Source organism: Thermobia domestica, chromosome 5 (assembly GCF_964235325.1).
Source record: "Thermobia domestica chromosome 5, izTheDome1.hap1.1, whole genome shotgun sequence".
Lineage (NCBI taxonomy): Eukaryota > Metazoa > Arthropoda > Insecta > Zygentoma > Lepismatidae > Thermobia > Thermobia domestica.
This window is the reverse complement of record NC_137458.1, coordinates 18,629,975-18,654,256: the sequence shown is the minus strand read 5'-3', so window position 1 is coordinate 18,654,256 and position 24,282 is coordinate 18,629,975. Positions and strand designations below refer to the sequence as shown.

Here is a 24,282-nt window from a genome sequence, read left to right as displayed (position 1 = left end):
GGAGGACAATATTAAGATGGATCTCGCAGAGATTGGAATACAAAGTAGAAACTGGATGCAGTTAGCTAAGGATAGAAGTCAGTGGAGAGCTTTTGTGAACGCGACACTGAACCTCCGGGTTCCATAGGCCATAGAGTTAGTTAGTTAGTTAATATGTAAGATTAGGAATACCATTAACCACTAGTTCACCAATTAATTACACCTACTTGTGAAAAATATGTTAATTATCCCTATATAATTATGAATTACTGTAATTAACCTGGAAGATTTTGTCAATAATATAATCTTATTCACTATCCCCAGTTAATTTTTAAGGGAGGGGTCATCCCATTTCAGCTAAACCTCTAATACCGAAAGCATACAACTTGCTCAACAGAATAGCATTATCAATAGTATCAAAAGCTTTGGATAGGTCGATGAATAGACCAACAACATACATATTTTTTTAAAATTCAAAATTCATATGAAAGCAAGCAGGGTTGTTTTGATGCTTTTCTTATTTTGGAAGTCATGTTGTATTAGTGATAGTAAATTACATGACTTCAAAAAGTTACAGAGTAATGACTTCACAATATATTCAAAAATTTTGGAAATCGTGAAGACAATGGAGACTGGACGATAATTTCTTATATTGTGTATACTGCCCTTTTTATGGAGTGGAATTACTTTTGAAATTTTAAACATAGATATAAAATATTCTATTTCAAGAGAGAGGTTTACTACATAACAGAGATGATTTGCAATGAAAGGAAAACAAAATTTAACAACATTCACCGGAACTTCATCAAAACCTCAGTATTTTCTATAATTCCTATTTTGTTGCTGGAATTAAAAATAAAGTATGTGAGCGTACTGAAAGTTCTATCAAGTCATCATGACATGAATAAATTCAAAAAATAAAATGCATTATTTTTGACCGAACTTTATATAAGAACGCACAGTATATACGTTATTATAATAAGCATTGAATTAAGAATTGAAGGGTAGGGGGAAAAAACAAGGAATGTCCATGTATGAGCTTTTTCGGGTGCTTTGTCCTATCTGTTGACGACTCTTGGTACTATTTGACTGTATATGCCATGCATACGTAGATGTAAAAATGTCCATGTAAAAAGGGGCGAAAGATTTAATAATCCTATTCCTTTTACACGGTTTTCAATGTTAAAACGCCGTTTTCTCGAAAATGTAGTTTTGTGACATTCCTTCTTTTTCCCCCTTACCCTTCAATTGATCTTCAGGGTTGGACAAATTAAATTGATGTATTGTAGAATGCAGAAGATGTATTGTAAGGGTAGTCATAAAAATCCTCTCATGTAATTTTAAACATTGAAATCACCACTATGTACTTCTTTGTTATGACTTTATACAGGGTGAGCCACAAGTTTCAACACAGATGGTAAAATGAGTGAATAATGTTTATTTTCTTTCTACAAATGGGATTAGATTATGCTACAGTTAAAGGATATCTTTCATATGTCTCCCTTCCACCTCTTAACACAATGATAGGTGCCCTAACCAATAAATAATTTCGGCGAACATGTGAAAATGTTGCTGCTGTTACTTGATTGCAAGCTTGTGTAATTCTCCTTTCAAGATGGTCATTATTATGAATTTTCTTCTGGTATAAAATCGATTCCAGGTGTCCCTAAAGGTAAAAATCCATGGGAGTGATGCGAGATTTGGTGACCTGGGTGACCACTCCAGTGGATCATGTCGACCGATTCAATGCCCAGAAAACTGCGGAGTCCTTCAACAATTGGAGCCCTTCAATATCGTAATGCGCTGGTGCCCTGTCTTGCTGTAAGAATGCAGGAAAATCTCCACTTTTGCCTAGGATTGACATGAATATGTCATTTTTCAACATGTCGAGATAACATTTCTTCAGCTTTCCCTCAATGTAAACAGGTCCAACAAACCTATTACTTCAAATTCTGCACCACAGCATTAGTTTTCCCGCCCCTTGCATTTTGCAGTCCAGCATCCAATGTAATTATTATCCGCCCAGTACCTGACCTTTTGCCTGTCTACGTCAGCAGTGACATAAAAACCTGTCTCATCTCGAAAATAAATGGCGCTAACAAATCCAGAAACAGTGTCGTTTATGTTCAATGCCATTTCATGGAACTCTGCCCATGCACTAAATAGAGTATGTGGCGCCATTTTTGGAGGTGACTCCTCATGAGCATTTCTTTAAAAATTGAGACTAAAGATAGTTTTTGATATTATTATATAGAGGAACTTCTACTATTATAAATCTTCGTGTTTTCCTACATGTAGTTATTTCTTGTAGATTGGAGATGTATTTCTGAAATCTATAATTTTGTGAAAACACTAAAGGATTATCCTCTATAAGATGTTCCAGTTACTGCAGCTTGTATGAGTGTAATTTGTTAGCGTGCAAAATACGCGTGACATTGCTTTGGCTGATCAAAATTTCCGCAAAAGGAGGTCGGGTTACCCTTGTCGAACTGCTGGTCAACTATTGGTCATTGCTGCCAGCACTATTCTTTACATACTTTCATGTGTTGCTGTCTTGGGTCTTCCAGTTCTGTATTAGTCGGCGACGAAACCTGTCCATCTGAATTTCTTGATAAGTTTGGCCACTGAGTTATGGGTCATCTGCATTCTGTGCGTTTCATTGAATGCACGTGACACATGATGAGAGTGGTACCACTTCCAGTCAACAGAGTGATGTCAAGCCGTTCTTCCTTCGTTAGTGACATCTCTTTTGTACTGATTCATCAGCCTCAAAAGGAAAAGTAAACATTATTCATCGTTTTAACCATTTGTATGGAGATTTATGTGACATCTATAGATTCTTCATTGGTTTACCTGTCTCAAAAGGAAAAATAAATATTAGTCACCATTTTCACATTTGTATGGAGACTTATGACGCACCCTGTATATGAGGGTGAGTTATAAGTCTCTACACGAATCCATACAAGTATATATAATCAAAAAATTATACCTCTCGTAGAAGATTTAACTAATAGATTAATAAAAGCTTAAATTAAAAGTGTTTAATTATAATTGATCATTTCTTTTTCAATTTCATGTAATTTTAATTTTATTTCTATTAATTATCAGGTTTTTGTAAAAACAGCAGCTTTACCGATTAATTTTCTCAACGCCTACAATTTTATTTATTAAATAACACATTAACTTTCAAAAAACATGACAATTCACATTGTATAGCAGTGAAAATTGTCATTGCAAATTTTGATTTTAATCGTCTAATATTTAAACTAATTTTAATTTTAATGTTAAATTATTCTTTAATTTTTCGAACTCTGTAAGATTAAACAGTGGATGCTAAATTTATTTTTATTATAAAATACAATTTCTGGTTCACTTATAATTCATATTTCAATGGAAATAACCTTTGTTTTGATGCACGTAGTATTTTGGTTTCTCTTTCATTTCTTTAGGTATTATCTGACAACACAAAACATATTATTCACCTGATATTATTTAATAACAAGAAATCTTCCTACAAATTCTTCTCTGGATGTTTTCTGCCATTAGACAGCCATGTCTATATGGCACAATGTGACAATATAAGTGAAATATTTGAAGCTTACCAAATAACCAAGGATGGTCCTCTTCAATTTAACAGTATTGCAGCTAGTGAAACTAAAACTTTCTTGGCTAGAAATAATTTTTGGAAACGAAGGAAGAATTTACAAGGAATTCACTTTCGAGTTGCTGTAGCAAAAGTAAGTATTTCTAGAAATTACAAGACTTTACTCCATTAGGTTTTGTATACAAGATGCAATTTTTATGTTAAATTTCATACAATGTGAACATTCATGGGCACGCAGCTCAATACAAATGGCCTGCACAATCAGATGAATTGCGACAGAAGCTGATAATATAGAGATAGATTGCATGAAATGACGATACACCCCAGTGGCACAGGCAGTATGGCCAACAGTGGGAAATGGTAGGCTAACAATTGCACACGTTGGCCAATGTTGCCAGATTGGGCTACAAGTAGCTGATCGAGCGATTTTTGAAGTGGTCTCGCTACTAAAATATCAAATTGGGGTACTTTTAGTTATCAGCTGGCTATAACTCTTAAAAATATGCGACTTTTTTATTTTCATATATAAAATCACAAATCATTATCAGTTTTATATAATACAATAAAGACTTTGCTTGTTCAGGACTGTAGCCGCAATGGACAATAGTTTTACTCAGACTAACGTGTTCGACGGGGCCGCGGTGGCTCAATGGTAGAGCGTTCACCTCTGGTGTTTGGGGTTCCGGGTTCAAACCCTGCTCCCGCCAAGTGAACTTTGTGGTGGACAAACACCGTGTGCATGGATTTTCTTGGGGTTCTCCCGTTTCCTCCAACTTTCTTCATTCCACCATTTCATTCATCTCTCATCATCACCATCTTCTTTAGCCTAACCGGCATAACCGTGGGACGTAAAATTCAAAAATTTCATTTCATTTCATTTCACTAACGTGTTTGATTATAATTATTAAGTATTCTGCCTGTTGGCAGGTACTGGAGCTAAAGAGTTTTTTTTTCTTAGGTTCGGTCCTAAAAATGTTTCTTCCACGTTTCTCGATCTTCAGCTTCCTCTTTTTAACTCCTAATATTTTCTTCTATTTTTAAAATCATTGATCAGTTTTTTCTTCTTCCTACTCCTCCTCCCAAGAAAAATATGAGACCAAAAACAAGAAAATAATCGCTGAAGTACAAAAATAACGGACGAAGCACAGTGTCGAAGCATTGTTGCCAAAGGAAAATTCAGAATAGTACCAAAACCCTACTGAAATGATCCATGCCCTTGGATGACCAAGTGTCCGCAGGCTCGCTCGAAGCGCTTTATCAACAGCAGCACTGACAAACTGACTACCAGTAATGTATGAAGTGCTACAATATTACGTGCATCAGAAACGTGAGCCTGCTAATCAGTTGTTAATCCAAGAGCATGCATCATTTCAGTTTTGTGTGTTGTGTTTGATACTATTCTGATTTTTCAGTTGGACAAAACTGCTTCGACACTGTGCCCCATCCCTTATTTTCGTACTTCAGTGATTATATTCTTGTTTGTGATCTCATATTTTGGTTTCAACTAGTTCGAATCGTGTTCTGTATGTACTCTTCCACATCCGAGATTCATATAGGAATTCATATGTGCCTATCCTCAAACGTTAGCAACACTGTACATTTCGACTTCACAGGCATGGTTATACTCCTAATTAAATTTTCTGGATGTTATAATTTGTGTTCCGTATCATTTAACAAAACTTCATTTTGTGCTCAGTTGGCAACACTGCATTACATATGATGTTATTAAGCATGTCTGTGGATACAATACTGTTCTGTAAATGTCATTTTGATTACTTTAATCGGTTTGAAATTCTTTGTGAAAGTATATATTTTGCATTGCTATCTTCACATGATTCTAGATTCTTCTTTCTTCTGTATCTCCTGTGTTTCTGGGTGTCAGCCTGTAAAACTTTGGATTCCTTACTTTTCTTCACTCCTCTATCTACTACGCATTGCTTGATTGGGCAATGCTACTATCAATTTAAGATATTTCCTTGTTAGTTTCTTAATAACTACGAATTGGGATCCATGCAAAGTGATCGAGAAAAAAGAAAAATTGCCGCTCGACCTTTTCAAAAATATATAATATTTTCATGAATGTTTAACCTATATCAGGGTACTTCAAAACCACAATTAATTATTTTTTACAACATCGCATGGTGACGCAGCGGCTGCCACCATTTTGCGTATTTTCGATTTTAGGCGTCTCAGCATGTATTTGTCCTACCAAATTGAAAATTGTTTGACGTTTCCAGCTCGTGCAGAGGTAAAACTTTGATCTCTTAACATTTTTGCCTAAAATCACTTGAAAGGGGTGAAATCAGGGTCTATAGTAGCAACATTTTGGACATTGAAGACATGTTTGGGAAAAGGAAACAACTGACGTAGAGGTTTGAATTTGTGTGTGCATGTAGTCCGGGGTCATAAGTTAATACACAAAAATTTACAGACCTATAGCTCCCAAAGGCCTGGGAAAAAATCGTAAAGTTGGATAATTATGCCAATTTGGCATGTTTCGCTGTCCAATATCTCCGATAGGCCTGGATGAAAAAATCTGAAATTTTGGGAATAGTTAGTCCTTTAGTATACCATAACACACAACAAAGCGTGTTTTGTGTTTTTGAGCAGAAGGGGGTCAAAGTATTAAGTAATGACGCCATACTCTAGGAGGTGTTTTGTTCATAAATTCAACTGGAAATTTGTTGTTGTGAAGTAAAGTAAAGTAAGTAAAGTAGGATGAATGGTTAGTCCAGTCAAGGCTCCCAAGCTCGTTTCTTTCACCTAGTTGTAACACTGTCTTATCACACCCACAGCAGCGCTGGTGAAGAATGCCGCTATCAGCAGAAGGCGAGGAAAGTCAAAATGCACCCTTGACAAAAAAAAAAAAAAAAAAAAAAAAAAAAAGACCATAAGTACTTCTTGCTCTTTCTGCTTGCTATATCAATGATATTCAATCCTGTTTATTCCTGTTTATTCCTGTTCAATCCTGTTATGCAGGAGATAGAGGTGATTTCATTTGATCTACATTCCCAAGTCAGTGAACACTTACTCGCTGTAAACACTGAGTGCGAAATTTAGATCAAACGAAAGGACAGCTGTCTCCTGCATGAACTGGCAGTTAAAACACGAATAAACATGATTGAATATCATTGCTATAGCAAGCAGAAAGAGCAAGAAGTACTTACGGCCTTTTTTTTGTCAAGGGTACATTTTGACTTTCCTCGCCTTCTGCTGATAGCGACATTCTTCACCAGTGCTGCTGTGGGTGTGATAAGACAATGTTACAACTAGATGAAAGAAACGAGCTTGGGAGCCTTGACTGGACTAACCATTCATCCTACTTTACTTACTTTACTTTACTTCACAACAACAAATTTCCAGTTGAATTTATGAACAAAACACCTCCTAGAGTATGGCGTCATTACTTAATACTTTGACCCCCTTCTGCTCAAAAACACAAAACACGCTTTGTTGTGTGTTATGGTATACTAAAGGACTAACTATTCCCAAAATTTCAGATTTTTTCATCCAGGCCTATCGGAGATATTGGACAGCGAAACATGCCAAATTGGCATAATTATCCAACTTTACGATTTTTTCCCAGGCCTTTGGGAGCTATAGGTCTGTAAATTTTTGTGTATTAACTTATGACCCCGGACTACATGCACACACAAATTCAGACCTCTATATCAGTTGTTTCCTCTTTCCAAACATGTCTTCAATGTCCAAAAGTGTTGCTATTGTAGACCCTGATTTCACTCCTTTCAAGTGGTTTTAGGCAAAAATGTTAAGAGATCAAAGTTTTAGCTCTGCACGAGTTGGAGACGTCAAACAATTTTCAATTTGGTAGGATAAATACATGCTGACATATTCAAACCAGCGTGAACGTCTAAAATCGAAAAAACGCAAAATGACGGCGACCGTTGTGTCGCCATGGGATGCTGTAAAAAATAATTAATTGTGGTTTTGAAGTACCCTGATATAGGTTGAACATTCATGAAAAAATAGATTTTTTTGGAGATGGTCGAGTGGCACATGCTTGATCACTTAGAATGGATTGACTCAACTGAAATAACACTCCAATGCCCCATTGCGACTGACCATATAACGTGGCGTTCTTTCCTCTTCCGGTTCACACCCAGCTAACCAATATAAGTTATTACGCCTGCGGAATATCGAAGTTCAAAATATACTCGGAGATACCCTGTATAAAACTATTATTTGAGAAATACAAGAAGAATAACTACCTCCTCCCAAATGTCTCTGTCCCTCCAAGAAATTAGAATTGGCATCATCATTGCACTAGGGCTATAAGACGTTAGTTATATCAAACAAGATTGAAGTGAAATTAAATTTCTGGTTTTACATTCTACATGCCGTATATACCGAAAGAAAACGGATGGTATATGAAAACTAAACGATCACGAAAGAATCAGTGGAATAAGAATGTTGGACGAAACTGGAGAATCCAAGAAAATGGAGGGACGCGATATCGTTCAACACAAGTTCAAATAGTCTAGGGCTGAACCAGCGGCCCTTTTCACCAGAAATGAACACTCTATCACTGAACCAGTATAAATAATACGAATCTATTAAAAGATGAAATGTGCTGGAATCTGTTGACAATTGATACTCCTCAACAATTACTTTAAGAAAGATGAGGTAAATTCCTTGCCCCTCGGAAGAACTTTTCGACTAAAGATGTTTTCCGCTGCAAAGTATATAACAATAATATGTATGTGGGTACTTTCCGTTAAAATTATTTTCTAACGGAAGATTTTTGCGTCCAACTCATTAATAGATGAGCAGGATAACTGGTTGTATGAATAAAACTATACGTATAAATAACTAAATAAATTAGTTACATAAGTGTGTAATTGCTATTTTACTTACAGTTTATAAGTTGTATGTTTAAAAGAACTTTTTTTCTAATAGGAGTTTCCTCTGGTTGACTGGAAGAAAATCTCAGACGATAAATATGAAATTGGAGGTTATGTAGGAGATGTATGGTTTGCTTTAACAACTGCTTTGAATATTAGGTAAGAGTTTGATTAATACGCAAGTTTGGATTACACCAACAAAATGAAATGCGAATAACAGATAATTTCAAATACATATTTTTATACCTTTCATGAAGTGCACTTTGTTCTACAACTGAATCCAAGGAAAACTCTCACAGCACAATTTGTCCTCATTATGCTTTTGTTGACTTGGCATGTCTCCTCGAGCCTATTCTTCTTATCAGTTTCTCATTCACTTCCCACCATCAAAACGACTTTAAAGTTTGTATGCATGTGTTCGTGATTACATTAATAAAATTAACAAACTCAATCATGATACATGTACTCAATGAAATGCTTAAAAGGTGTGATTACCTGAACATAAAATTGACAGGATGTAAAAAAAAATCGAAAACAAGAGGTAGAAATGTGATCTGGGGCAGGGGTAAACTTGGATTTTATATATCCAAGTAACATTCTTCCCTAAATTTTAAACGAACAGATTAAATTTTAACTTAACTTTAAAAACAAATTAAAACACACGTTAGAAAGTTAAAGTTACGCTTTTATTTTAAAAACAAACTCACGAAAACGTAGGAAGTCAAATTAGTTGTTGGACAAGGAAACTTAGCCTCAATCGAAGATGGCAGCCATTATTATCATATATATGATATATATATATATATGATATATATATATATGATAATAATGGCTGCCATCTTCGATTGAGGCTAAGTTTCCTTGTCCAACAACTAATTTGACTTCCTACGTTTTCGTGAGTTTGTTTTTAAAATAAAAGCGTAACTTTAACTTTCTAACGTGTGTTTTAATTTGTTTTTAAAGTTAAGTTAAAATTTAATCTGTTCGTTTAAAATTTAGGGAAGAATGTTACTAGTACAAGCCGAGAAAAAGTAAAATCAAACTTTGTTTATAGAATAGTAAATGTAAGAGTTTGACCTCCAGAACTACTTACATGTTAGATCAGAGATACATCTCAGATAATCTGATGGTCGCTTGCCTGTTTCTTAAACAATCATCCGCACGTTATCTCTTGAGCAACAGTTGTCAACTTAGTGTTGTGTCAGAGGTTAATACTTAAACACACTACTAGACTTCTGTTTTGTAACCTCTTCCTGAGAAGGCTAATCTAATAATTTCATAATTAAAACAATTTCAACATCTAACAAACTGAGTGATATAGTCGAGTAAACCTTACTGCTGCGACTTTGAAGATTTAATACGCACAAGGGTTAGAAACAAAATCAGAAGTTGGCTCTTGAATTGTGTGTTTATTCACTGCTAAATAGTATTCTTTATCATTCAAGGTCAATTGAAACAGATACTTACAAACTAAAATATACAGACCGCAAAATCAGCGAAAAACTGGAAACTTGGCGACAGTAGCGCCTCTAACACGACGACGACGAAACTAACCAGTCGGTCTGAGGTCACCTACATGGAAATTTCGAAAGTAATCACAGACTGATTATTATTATTATTATTATTATTATTATTATTATTATTATTATTATTATTATTGTGTTTTATTGTACAGTCGTAATATTGGATAGTAATATTTAGATTATTTAAAGGATAAACGGTTTAATTTTACTGTTATATCTGATAATTGGAGGAATAATCGATTGTATCACATTAAATATACGTGATACAGGATGAAATCAGTTATTTCCTCCATTTAGCATGTAAATCTATCAGTGATGTTCTGTGGTGTAAACACTGCTTTCAAAGTGAACTCTTTTAAAAGGGAGAAAATTCTATTAATATTAAAAAAAAAAAAAAGCTGGAAAGGAAAGTCCAGTCCAGAGACAGTAGAAGAAAAAGTGAATATTATAAATCTTATCTTTTTGCACTACATCTAACAATGAGATGCGAAGCAGACGAAAACAATCCGCCGGTTACTATGACAACCTATGACGTCACATTCCAAGACCGATGGCAGCGCCATACAAACACGACAACACTGATCCCGCCCACCGAAAGCGTTGATTGGTTCTTTCGCTGTGCAGACGATCCAAATTGATTTCAGTAGCGCATATAGAAAGTTGCTCGTCTGTATGTATTCTAGTCTGTGGTTATACTTTGCTCGAGTTCGCTATTTCGCTGTTAAAGGTGGATTTTCATGCAAGTTCCGTCCGTTACGTTCTTTGCTTGTGATGTGGCTGAATAGTCAATGGAGAAAGTTGTTTAAGTACGATTCTACGTCTAACACAATTTTCTGTTGGCTACACATAGAAAACACAAGCAACGAACACAACGGATGCTTGCATGAAAATGTGCCCTAACAATCCTAATATTTAACTCTCTTTGGCATCTTTAGTTAATTTTTCAGTAAAAAATACTGTATTTTAAATAAAAGGTCAAGCATCACATTAAGATTTATTTACATCTGAAGCAACAAGTTACACAAATAATTTAAGAAATGCGAAAATTACGGCAACACAAGATGTTTTTCATGTAATTAATGTCTGTAGGTTAATACAGTACAAATAATTCTGAATGCTGAAGCATATTTTTTTTCTTTTTAGCTTCACTGTAATTCCAAATCTAGAAAATGTGTGGGGCAAAGTGAAGTCGTCTGGAAATGCTTCTGGAATGATTGGAATGTTCCAGAGGGATGAAGTAGACATGGCTGCCGTGCATTTCTCTGTAAACAAGAACAGAATGAAAGTCGTGGATTTTACACGTCCTTTCCTCGTTGTGAGGTTCGTAATAAACATGAAAGGGCAGACTGCATGGAATGGCCAGTGGTATTGATAATGAGAGAAGGCCATACCAATTGGTTGGAGAGGAGCGTGTTAAAAGTCTGTGGCTACACTGAAAAAGAGGTTTGGTGAAATTGAACAAAAAAAAAAAAAAAAAAAAAGTAGTGCTGCTAACCAAATCGTTTGGTCAATATAGCGACAACCAAACGTTTGGTCACCAGCACGAAACCATTTTGATACGATTTGTTTGGTTGCAACAACCCAGTATTTGGTCACCAGTGCCAAATATGCATTTGGTACTCCTGACCAAATATGTAGGATTTTGTTGGGAATACCAAAATATTTGGTTAAAATGATCCAAGTTTGGTTCTTGGAACTAAATAACTTTATTGTAGATACTAAACCTGCATTTAGTGAATTCAAACAAATGTCCTTTACCAAACTTGATTTATCAAAACATTTGGTAGCAATTACCAAATACTTTGATTAGAGGTACTAAGCTGAAAATAATAAGATGGGTATTGCAAAAGTCATGGGAACTTCTTTCTAACGAAAATGGTAACAAAGCAAGAAATTCTTAAATATGAAAATGGAAAGTTAGTACATAATCGTCGATCCAATGCCAAAACCGCGAATGTGCTAAATTTGACTTTGAGTTATAATCATTTTAATATTCAACTTACTCCGAAAAATCAGTATATAGACGTAGGTACATTACATGATTTAGGAATTGACGATAACTTCTAATATGCTCATAATTCATAAATGGGACTATGGTATTGGAATTTGTGTGTCCCAAGTAACATGAAATTGCACTTAGGTGAAAATAGCAAAATTTTCACATTCGCGGTTTCGGCATTGGACCGATAATACGTAAATATTACGTATAGGTTGAATGAAAATACATGTCCCATAATACGAACAATCATTTTTACTCGTTTTTAATCGTGCAAATTTACGGCCACTAAACTAGCCAATACACATTACTTAAGAGTAAAAAAAAGTAATATATAAGAAAAAGAAAACTTAGCTCAAAACAGGTCTATCAGCTGTAGTAACTTTATCTTCTTAAAATATAGATTACCTACTCATTCGCAGCCAAACAGTCTTATATCATACTGTATTTTGTTTCTTCGGATTCTTCTATGTATACCAAGGATGTTATAAAATAGAGGATCTGCCCATACAAGAAAATCATGAAGCCATACGTCACAGCTTCGCCACACCTACTCTGCCTACTCCGCGCCACTAAGATCGCAATGTTTCGAGCCAACAATCATGGCGGAAACGAGAGTAGCCAATCAGACGTGCCGGCTCAGACGATGCTCGGTTGTTTTTTGGCTTCATTGAGTTCATATGATGAAAATATGTATGGGCAGATCCTCTATTTTATAACATCCTTGATGTATACAAAACAACGTCACTTTTACGCACTAGCTGCTAGGCAAGCAGCTATTTGCTTTTCATGATTACCCAGAACTCAAGTAGATATACGTGACCTTTGTAACGAAATATTTTGGTCAGGAAAACCAAATAACTTAATATTTGGTTGGCATAACAAAATTAATCAACCAAATGTTCTGACCAAAAAATATAGTGTTAATGACCAAGCACGTTTGGTTTAAATGGCCAAGTTTTTGTTGAACTAAAGAAAACCCGCCAATAATGGCAGAATAGCTATGATGATATGTTAGCAATATTGGCCAAAACAGAGAGAGAAAAATTTAAATAACGATTATAATCAAACCTCTTAATATTTTAGTATAACTTGAGTAAAAACTAAAAACGACTCAACTGTCCATTTCTTTAGTGTAAACTTAACTTACACAAATACTTTTGACCTATATTAGAAATACAAAAACACAGCAGCAAACTCCAAGTTATTTGAAATAACTGTACAAAATCATTCTTACTTGTGAATATGGATGATTTATTGTTGTATAATGTTATATCGCTTAATCCTCGTGTGCCATATACCTGAGGATTCTAAAAGTTATATTGATAAACAATTATTCAACGTATAAACACCCGCCCATAAAATGAAACTTGCGGTCACATACACAAGTTTTAGTCAATGTCATGAAAATATTATTTCGATATTAATTTTTTGAGCACACATTAAAAATTTCTTGATCCTTGGAGCCAAAGTCATACCCATGTAATCGGCACTTGTGATGTACGGAATTACCGATGTTCAATAGTACAGTTCTCTTAGTTTTAGAAGAAGAACACCATTAATATGTTTTGAAATGATGTAATATCTAGTTTTACGTGCCACGATTATGCACCGAGGCTAAGAGAGATGGTAATGATGAGAATGAATGAAATGGTGGAATGAAGGAAGTAGGAGGAAACGGGAAAATCCCGAGAAAGCTTACTCACACGGTCTCTATCCACCAAAAAGCAACTCACATAGCGCAAGCTGGGATCGAACCAGGGACCCCAGCACCAAAGGTGAACTCTCTACCACTGAGCCGGTACTTGTGCAAGACTTGCGCAAGAGTCTTGGTCTTGGTCTTGCATCGGGATTCCTGGTCTTGGTCTTGGTCTTGGTGTTGCATGCAAGACTCTTGCAAAAGCTACAAGACCAAGACTTGCGCTCATCACTAGTTGAAATTAGTAGCTAATTACACTTCTATAAAGATAGAGAAGAAATATACAGCCGTACTCCTTCCTATATTCTCTGTTAAGATTGAGCTCCCTTGTGGCTAAGCGGTTAGCGTATGCGCCTTTGATATGGGAGAGTCGCAGTGGCTCAGTAATAGAGCGTTCACCTCCGGTGCTTGGGGTCCCTGGTTCTCGCACCGTGTGGACTTTGTGGTGGACAAACACCGTGCTCGTGGGTTTTCTCGAGGCTCTCCCGTTTCCTCCCACTTTCTTCATTCCACCATTTCATTCATTTCTCATCATCACCGTCTTCTTTAGCCTAACCGGCATAAGTGTGGGACGTAAAACTTAAAGATTTCGTTTCATTTTTCCAGGCGGAAGCTCATGAGGTTCGGACCCCACATTAAGCTGTAGATCCACGTTTGATATAGCATCGATGCTGAAAGAAACCTAAACTGAGACTAGATTAGAGATTAGAGTTGTATGGACACAAGACGAGAAGAATACAAACATATTTCTTCCCTTATTCTCCGTTGAAATTAGAATTCTATGGACACACACAAGAAATATACAGACCTAGTTCTTCCTATATTCTCCGCTGAAATTGGAGATTTTGGACACACACAAAAAAAAATATACAGACGTATTTCTTCCCAGATATATAAAATATTGGAAGACACTTCATGCTGACGTTCATAGAGGTGAAAAGTTACTAATGATATGCCACATTGACTTGATCCCTAGTCTTCCGTTGCAAGCGTTGCTATCGGCTGAAGGAATTCCACTTGGTTTCTCTCCCTTTCCAACAGCTGAACTCTTATTGGCTCAACGCGTGGGGGTGAGCTTTAGTTCGCATTTTTGCCACGGCTCAAGACATTTTGGCAGCACAAAAAATATCTTATGGTTAGACAACATGACAGGACTGATTTCAGTAGCAAAGAGCAGCGTTATTTATCAAGCGCTCTATATATCTTTTTGTCATCTGTTCGTTTAAAAATCCTCACAGACAAGAATTGCTCAAATATCACATAAGGAGGTCTTGGAAACCACCTTCCCCTTCAGATTATTTGTCTTATAAAGAGAGAAAACAGTAACAAAACGTCTATCGTTGCGGCCGTTGCATGGCAAATGACTTTGCCCTGTTAAAACCACGAACATCTTTGCTAAGGTTCAAGTAAGGCAATAAAATGTACAGCAATATACAGACAAATCTCAGCCGTTACCGTAGTGGCAAAGAAAACTGAACTTACAACTTGGTGCTTGGATATGGCACACCAAACCACTATTCTGTCAGAATAAAGTAAAATTTCCAGGAAGATGTTTGGGTTGTTGGTGGAACCTTCAGGTGTGAGATATCGATCACCGGCCCCTCAAGCTTGTGGCAGACAACGTTGTGTCCTTGTTTTTTTTTTTTTTTTTTTAAGGTTTTCCCCTTTTCCTTCAACATCCTAATTCCACTAATTATTTCATATTGATTTGCTTGTAGTAATCATCTGTCTTGTTTACTCTAAAGGACATGCACCTGGTACATAAAACTAGAAATATACTTTCATTTCAAGAGAATACTAACTTTTGGATCATCCTGTATAGTTACGTAATTTATTGAAATGCGACAAATGGGCAACATTAATAACATTATTTATAAACAATTAATTTGTGTTTAATTTTTACTCAAGAATTACTAGAATTATCATTGAGTTATTTTCAGGAAGAGACTCTACATTCGTCAACCTATGGCTCCGCTTAGATGGAATATTCTTACATATCCTTTTACGACCTTGCTGTGGTGTTGCTGCTTCGGCCTATTTTTAATGCTTACAATATTTCACTTCATCATCTGTTCCATAAACTGCCAATATGGGGTGGCAGAGCATCGTTCACTTTCTTGGAGCTTTGTTTGTATTCTCGGGATTATGTCACAACAAGGTAAATGTTATAATCTTTGAAAAAAATATTTATCATTAGGCACTGGCCTATAGCATGCTATGTTTGTATTTATTCACAATAACATTTTAAAACAGTGAGGGGATGCATGTGTATACAACTCTAATAGTGTGGTACCCCACGATGTAAATGTTACGGTAAAATGGGGATTTCCACTAAAATTTGGATTTAATATTCAGATTCAATAAATAAATGTAAAACAGTGATATAAAATCTTCCTTAAAATATTTCTTCAAACACTTTTCAATAGTTGGAGATATCTAGGAAAGACATTCTGTCCAAATTCTCTCTCTCTCTCTTAAAAAAAAAGTTCTATATATCGAGATAACTTCTTAGACTTAGGATAGGCTCTTCGGCACCACTTACGTCATTTCCGCAGAAACATGGCGCGAGGTCATTTTCAGAGAGTGGAACTTAAATAAATATTTAAAGCTCATTTATTTTGTTAGTATTGGATGTGTAAAAGAAAGAAATATATATTTATTTATTTCGCACCATGTACTTATAAATTAAAATAAATAAAAATAGTAGAAATGAAATCTTTAAGTTTTACGTCCCACAATTGTGCCGGCTAGGCTAAAGGAGACGGTGATGATGAGAAATAAATGGAATGATGGAATGAAGAAAATGGGCGAAAACTGGAGAACCACGTAAAAGACCACACATACAGTGTTTGTCCACCACAAAGTTCACTTGGCGCGAGGTGGTATGGAACCAATGACCCATGCACCAGAAGTGAATGCCCTACCACTGATCCAGCGTGGCCCAATAAAAATACTATTGTGCTGCCAAAATGTCTTGAGCCGTGGCAAAAATGCGAACTAAAGCTCACACCCCGACACACCCACGCGCTGAGCCAATAAGGGTTCAGCAGCTGCTAAGCGAGAGAGCCTTAGCGAAAGAGAGTGGAATTCCTTCAACCGATAGCAGCGCCTGAAACGGAAGACTAGGTGTCAAGTCATTGTGGTTCTCCATTTATGAGAATATTGGAAATCAAGCATAGTAGAGAGATACGCGGAATATTCAATAATTATTGATAGATCATATTCACTCTTATTTTATTAGATTGAAAATTTAATATAGACATACTATCTTGAGATACATGTTCGCATAGAACACTCTACTAATTGTGATTCAAGTTTGTCTTTCTGTAATATTACACAACTCCGAAAATTATATAGATTAGAAAAGTGTCAAGAAGGGGGAAGGGAATTACAACGAAAGTGCATTATTGAAATTGCAGGGAGGGGAGCGAATATATATATGTAGACCCTATATATGTATATATGTATATGCATATGTATATGTATATGGGGTGCTTCAAAACAACACCGACAATGTTTGTGAGTTTATTCCTGACACCAAGATAAGACGAAAAGTATAGACCAACCTGGGTGCACAAATGCTTCCTTTCGGAGTTGTAGGCTACCGAAAACATAAAAAAATGAACTTCAAAGTTCTATAGCTCCACTACTATGGGACCTACCGTAGTCAGGTCAAGATTTATTTAAGAACTAGTATATGCCCTATTCAAATATCAATGTTTTAAAATCTTGCGGTACTTTCGCAACAATTTTTATAGAGATAGTTGTTGACTACTCCAAATTATATGCCCGTAGCCAAACTGCCTCTATAAAAATTGTTGTGTGAGTACCTTAGGATTCTGAAACATGTATTTTAGGATAGTGCACATAGCTCCTAAGTGAAGTCTTGACCCGACTACGGTAGGTCCCACAGTTTTGGAGCTATGGACCTTTGAAGTTAATTTTTTCATGTTTTCGGCAGCCTATAACTCTGAAAGGAAGCATTTGTGCATCCAGGTTGGTCTATACTTTTTGTCTTATCTTGGTGTCAGGAATCATCTCCCAAACATTGTCGGTGTTGTTTTGAAACACCATGTATATATATAATATGAAAGTGTAGTACTTTTAATCAGGGCCCTACCATGAGAAAATAATATCTTTGTTTGGAATGTTTCAGCTTAACGTCCCACGATTGTCTTATACGCTAACGGAGACGGATGATTAAGGCAAGTGAATGATGGTGGAAAAAATAGTGAAATAAGAATGTAGGAGAAAACGGGATCATCCCAGAAATACCCACGAACACGATGTTGTCCACCGCAAACTTATTTGGCCAGCGATCGAATAAGGGACCCGATGCACCAGAGGTAAGCACTCTACCATTGAGCCAAGGTTTAAACTAAATGTTTTGAGGAAGATACATGTCAAGAGAGCTTAGTAGGGGATGTGTCGTACACTTGGTACCCCTATAAGCAAATGCTGTTTAGGTCTGTCGTAAAATTAACGAAATAAGACAAGTAACTTCGAAAAGAAGAGTGGATATACAAATTACAGTTATTATTTTGTTTCAGGTTACTACTACGATCACTACAGTTTCTCATGTCGTTTGGTGATTCTGTCTACCTTGATGTTTTCAATGATAATGTATGGAGCATTTGAAACCATGTTGACTTCATATATTACATTCCGAGTTATAGACCCACCGTTTCATTCGCTAGAAGAGATGTTGGACAAGAAGACTTATCAGCCATTGGTTGAAAAGGATTCCAATACTCAGAGTTTGATGCAGGTAAGAGCATTTTCATATTCTGCTAATTTTTATAATTAATGTCACTGAAACAATAACATTGAATCAACGGTGGGACAATGTTAGTTTAACGTTATGTTATAGTTGTGTCATATCATCCGCACTTATATCAAACGGATTAATATCAAAGGAGAGTTAAGTTACTTGCATGTTGTTTGCGTAAATCTTCCGATATACCTTGAGCATTTTTTGTAGTGCTCAATTGAAAGTGAATACTTAGTAAGCAGCTTTAACATTATAGTTTTTTTTTTTTTTTTTTTTTTTTTGGTAATGACAATTATAACAGCAGTGTCCAGAAAATGGTATTGACGCAATATGCGTCCTTAGAATTTTACTGTGGAGAAAGAATTAGCTGAAACATTTATACAAGTAGGCATCTATAAAAATCTGTATAAAATTTTATATGAATTAACCAGTGGCGTACGTAGAGGGAATTTAAGGGTTTAACCCCCTTGAGAAAGACATTATACAAGAATAAATGTTTACTATATCAAATGGGACCGCGGTAGCTTAGTGGTAGAGTGTTCACCTCTAGTGCATGGGGTCCTTGGTTCGATCCCAGCTCGCGCCAAGTGAGCTTTCTGGTGGACGAACACCATGTGTGGGGTTTTCTCGGAGTTCTCCCGTTTCTTCCCACTTTCTTCATTCCACCATTTCATTCATTTCACATCATCACCATCTCCTTTAGCCTAGCCGATAAACCGTACGAAGTAAAACTTAAAGATTTCATTTCATTTTCATTTACTATATTAAGATGTATATACAAAAATCATGGTTGCCCTAAAGGGATATAGGATTGAATATTTTAACTGATGAAGTTCTGTACGTCACTGATTTTAACTAAGAGTGTTATATATCGAAGCGAGAAGATCAAGACGCTGAGCAAGGTTTAAACAAGTAGATATTGCTTTTTTTTCAGTACGAAGCAAGTCATACCACAGATAAATATATGCGCCATTGAACTTGAAACTTGGCGATTATAATAAATATACGACATACACAATTAATCAGTATCTCTTCAAAGTTTCACAAAATAACTTGCCTAATTAATATCAGAATAATCATTTAGCACTGCTTGACGTCAGTGTTCGCTTATTTCTTTAAAGTGTCTTTTTGATATGATCAGTTAGATCATTCACTATTTTGACCTGGCTACCGTTCTTGAATCAGCCCTCTTCTCCGAGATTTACACAACATAATACTGTTTAGTAGTGACTTTACTGCGTATTTTCAGTTCTTTTTTTTTTTTTTTTTTTTTAAAAAAAAGAAAATTAATCGGTCAGTACCAATTTTTGCTTTTGATCTTTACACATTTCAAGCTTATTGACAGACCACATACGTATGCCATCATTGATCTTCACGCCAATTTTAGTTCAAATTAAAGCGTGGGATAAACTTAACCCTGCACGTACACACTGGGGTCTGTGGGACCCCAAGGCATATTCATTCTAATACTATAACAATTCTATTTATTTTTGCAGTTTGGCCTATCAATCTAAATTAAGTTTGCAACGCTGTCTATGCGGATTAATAGCAGTCTAGCCAGTTTAGTGAGATTCATTGTTGGAAATAGACGTTATTTTCGCTCTTGCGTTGATTGGGGTCCAGCATACCCCAGTGTGTACTTTAAGTGAGTTCTCTGTATGGGATGTAAATAGAATCAAGTTGCAGTTTCGAAACTCTAGTAGTGTCTAAAATGTTCTGTTTACATATACTACTTACAACAAAGTATCACAAAGTTTATTTTCGTAATTGTCAGAAAGGTGATAACATTTACTGCTGTTGGGGTCCCACAGACCCCAGTATGTATTTTAAAGGAATAATTATTTTACAAATTTGCCTCATTTTTTCAAAATAATACAATAATTACAAGAGTGGCATTAGAAATACTATTTTGAGTAAAATGTTGGAGCATTGTTGATAGATATTGTGTAAAAATGTATGAGTTCATTCAATAAAAATAAACTCCATAATTTAGAGAAATATGATTGGGGTCCTACAAACCCCAGTATGTACTTTGTGAGTAAGAAAATAAGTGTGTACGTGCAGGGTTAATGGCAGGTTGCTTAACCAAATCAAAAGACGACTGTGACGCAACGTTGCCATGTTGTATATGGTTGTAGATAAGCAGACATGCTATAGCCCAAGCACGTGAACAGATAGCAGATGGCCTTACGTGAACGTATACAGACAGGTGGCAATACCGCAGGCGTTTCATTTGCTAACAGTGTTTAATGAGATCTGGAGCGCCATCTTCAAACGCCGTCTAGTTTGTTTCATGTTTTAGTGGAACTGTTTTCGAGAAATTTACTTCAGTTAACTGAATTACACGTTGGCTGACAACATAAGTAAGTTAAACATCACTCTTCTTTCGTGAATTAAGAGAATTTACCTGAAAATTTTATTAAAAATGGTTCCCATATTCTAAGTCTGCACCCAATTAAATATGTAGCAAAGTATTTACTGTGGCGTATAAACTTATAATATATTCATTCATGTAACGTTATTTCATTGGCTAACAAGTACTATAGTAATTATTATTTGTTCATGTTTCTTTCCATCTGTAGGGACTAACTACATTAAAGGACAACAATTTATTCCATACGTTAGAAGAAGCCATGGAGAAAGCCTGCGCAGAGAATTATGCCTTTATCAATAATTATGAAGTGATGGTTATGGTAATGCATACAGCACCCTGTCAGTTGATGGCCATCAGACAAAGCTACATTGAGACACAGAAAGCATTTCCAGTTAAAAAACAATTTCTCTATAAAAGTGTAATTGATAATTTGTAAGTATGTGTTGCGTTACTGTAATAATGTTTACAATGATAAATATGGTCGAATTGTTATCCTAATCAGTGGAAAGAGAAACCGAAACGAAAGCACCCATATAAAAACTACGCATATGGTGTTTGTCACCTGTAGCACAAGAAAAATAAACCGGGCATTTGTGAAAATATTATAACACGAAATGTAAGATTTTACAAAATACTTGTGCACGCCATTTTGCTTAGTTTCACAACGCTTGTTGTGCATATGTTGACCTGTTCTGCAGCACCTAACCGAGTCCAGCGTACCGAACGCTTTCTTAGTACATGAATACAGGGTTTTCATAAAGTCTGGACGGATTTAATTTGCTTATAAATTTCATAAAAATGCTCATAATGAAATCAAATAAAGTGCAAACGGTAGCGGAAGGATTAAATTTTTACCTGTAATCTGCACCAGCTCAGTTCATTCACCGCTGGGCGCCATTTACGTCCACACATTCGCGTAGGCGGCCGAATGTCACCCGACCTTACCCCCTGCGACTTCTGGCTTTGGGGTCATGTGAAAACGGAAGTTTATGCAAAGAAACAAAGTGGTTTGGAGAACTTAAAGGACAAAATCAGGGCGTCTGTGGCTGGCATTTCGGATCAAACACTGCGGAACGCTGTGAGTGGATTCCAGCGCCGCCTACGCGAATGTGTGGACGTAAATGGCGCCCAGTTGGAGGTGTGGCGGTGAATGAAAAGAGCTGGTCCAGATTACAGGTAAAAATTTAATCCTTCCGCTACCGTTTCCACTTTATTTGAGCATTTTTATGTAAATTATAAGCGAATTAAATCCGTCCATACTTTATGAAAATCCTGTACTTCGTCAAGCAAAACATACTTCTTCCGTAGCTTCCATACTATCCAGATCTTGCTGCAGCCAACTACTATCATTTCTCTAAGCTCTAAAACTTGATCAGCTAATTCACCTAGTCAGAAGATTGTAAAATATGTGCTCTAAAAGAGATCACCAAATGCCCTCAGTACTGATTTCGTGACTGGTACGAGCGTTGGTCAAGTGTGTGTCTCTCTTTATTCTAAATGTTTGATTTGAATTTGGTGTTTCGTAGTCTTATATTTCTTGTGGAATAAGCATTTTCCCAAACTTCGGTTTACTTTTTAGTGTACCATTAAATAAGATAACCTAGGCTGCATGAAATGATGGTACAAAATGCATTAAATACTCCTAAAATCGAAATCTTGTAAGGGTGTTTATAGAATATTAATTTGAAGCAGTAAGCGAAATAAAATATACATAGTATAAGGCGATTGAGTTAAGCTGTTTTAGGCACTTAAATCGACATTGCACATAGAGTTTTGAAACAAAAATACAACATATTAAAATGCGTCTTAAAAATTCGATGATATAATTGTTTAATGCAGAAGCGTACACAAACTGGATTCTAATTTTTTAATCCTGCCTGTTTCTACAAGATACATATTATGAAAAATATTAATGTATTGTATTAAGACATTAATAAAAATTCTAGATTTCCTGAAATGATATGATGTTTGAATCAACTCTTGATCATATTTTATTTACGCTACTGCTTAACTTCCTAGAGAATAGCAGTATTGATTTTGATTTCTTTAACCTTAGGGATGGCTTAAACTCGGGTCATTTTTGGTCCATATTTATTTCTTGCAAAAAATGAGGTTGGTGCATGGGGTCCCTGGTTCGATCCCAGCTCGCTCCAAGTGAACTTTGTGGTGAACAAACACCGTGTGTGTGGGTTTCCTCGGAGTCCTCCCGTTTCCTCCCACTTTCTTCATTCCATCATTTCCTTCATTTCTGATCATCATCGTCTCCTTTAGCCTAGCCGATATAATTGTGGGACGTAAAACTTAAAGATTTCATTTCTTCAAATGAGGTGGTTTCAGGCTGAGTTCTGTGTCAGTAAAATAGTATTATGCCGACTCAGTCCACATAAATATGTTGTGATGCGTAAAAGTTTGTGAGTTTTACCAGTGTTGCTTCTATTCTGAAAAGCATCTGATTTGTAGAAGTCTGGCTGGATATAAGATACCGAAATATTTCTATCTCCATCTGCAGATATCTACAACTTCTCTGTTCTTTGACAATTATGATTTATACAATTTTTAAAATAGTGTAGTTTTGTAAAACCCAATTACGTGTATCAATAACTTCAAACTAAACATTAAATACGATATTTTCCTGTATTTCATTGTTAGGTATTTACTAAATGTAAAAATGACTTCCTCAGCTCCAATTGTAACTTTGGTCATGTACAGTACATGGGATAGAGAGCATAAATATATAGCTCATGCATATATTTTAACACGTTCGCTGCGTTAGGAGTCGCCGGTGGCTCGTGCGATACTTTATTTCTGTGCGGTACCGTTTTATGCATTATATTACGTTTGTAGTATTTTCGTTTGTACAGATTTTTAAGATTACTAGTATACACGTGCTACCCTTCAACTATACAACTTCGTATACCACTGAAATAAAAACTGTTTTATATTGCCGCAGCGAACGTGTTAATCACGCTTGGCCCTAGCCATAGGAGCTAAATACACGGTCCTGATTGGTTGAAGTTATCCGTTACGCGCCACGTAGGATAAATATAGCACAAAACAAACGTGGACTGGTGTTGGTTCTCGTGGCCGAGCATCTAGTGCACTGTAGCCGAGCGCGCTAATGAAGATGGTTTCTGGAGTAGGTTCAAACCCGACCCAAGAGAAGTTCTTATTTTAAAAAAGAAAAAATAACACTTTTATCATTAAAATAAGGTAAAAACAATACTCATTAGCCATTGTACTAACATACAATGCATAAAATGTAATTTACTTACGTTACGAAACAGCTGAGCGAGCGAAGGGGGTTAGAAGCCTCGCAGAGCTCGTTTTCTTCCACCTTGACCCCCATAATAATACCAAGTGGCATTACGCCACATTCGGTTGGTGCAACTTCAATGTATATCTATTCTCACTTGCTTGTTGCTTCCTTCTAACCACCTTAAAACAGTTGATTAGAGTAGAGCATAAAAAAGGACT

The 24,282-nt window shown here is 36.0% G+C and overlaps 2 protein-coding genes across 4 annotated transcripts in view; one reads left to right on the top strand and one right to left on the bottom strand.

Moving 5' to 3' along the window:
* Window positions 1-24,282, bottom strand: part of LOC145685763 (trypsin Blo t 3-like) — a 127,699-nt gene that overhangs the window by 95,206 nt on the left and 8,211 nt on the right. The window lies entirely within an intron of this gene.
* Window positions 1-24,282, top strand: part of LOC145685762 (putative glutamate receptor) — a 60,210-nt gene that overhangs the window by 34,726 nt on the left and 1,202 nt on the right. Inside the window, exons 3-8 of the mRNA XM_081758272.1 lie at window positions 3,429-3,716; window positions 8,501-8,604; window positions 11,112-11,288; window positions 15,604-15,821; window positions 18,214-18,431; window positions 21,017-21,240. Coding sequence (XP_081614398.1) covers window positions 3,429-3,716; window positions 8,501-8,604; window positions 11,112-11,288; window positions 15,604-15,821; window positions 18,214-18,431; window positions 21,017-21,240 — 1,229 coding nt within the window. The remainder of the gene's footprint in view (window positions 1-3,428; window positions 3,717-8,500; window positions 8,605-11,111; window positions 11,289-15,603; window positions 15,822-18,213; window positions 18,432-21,016; window positions 21,241-24,282) is intronic.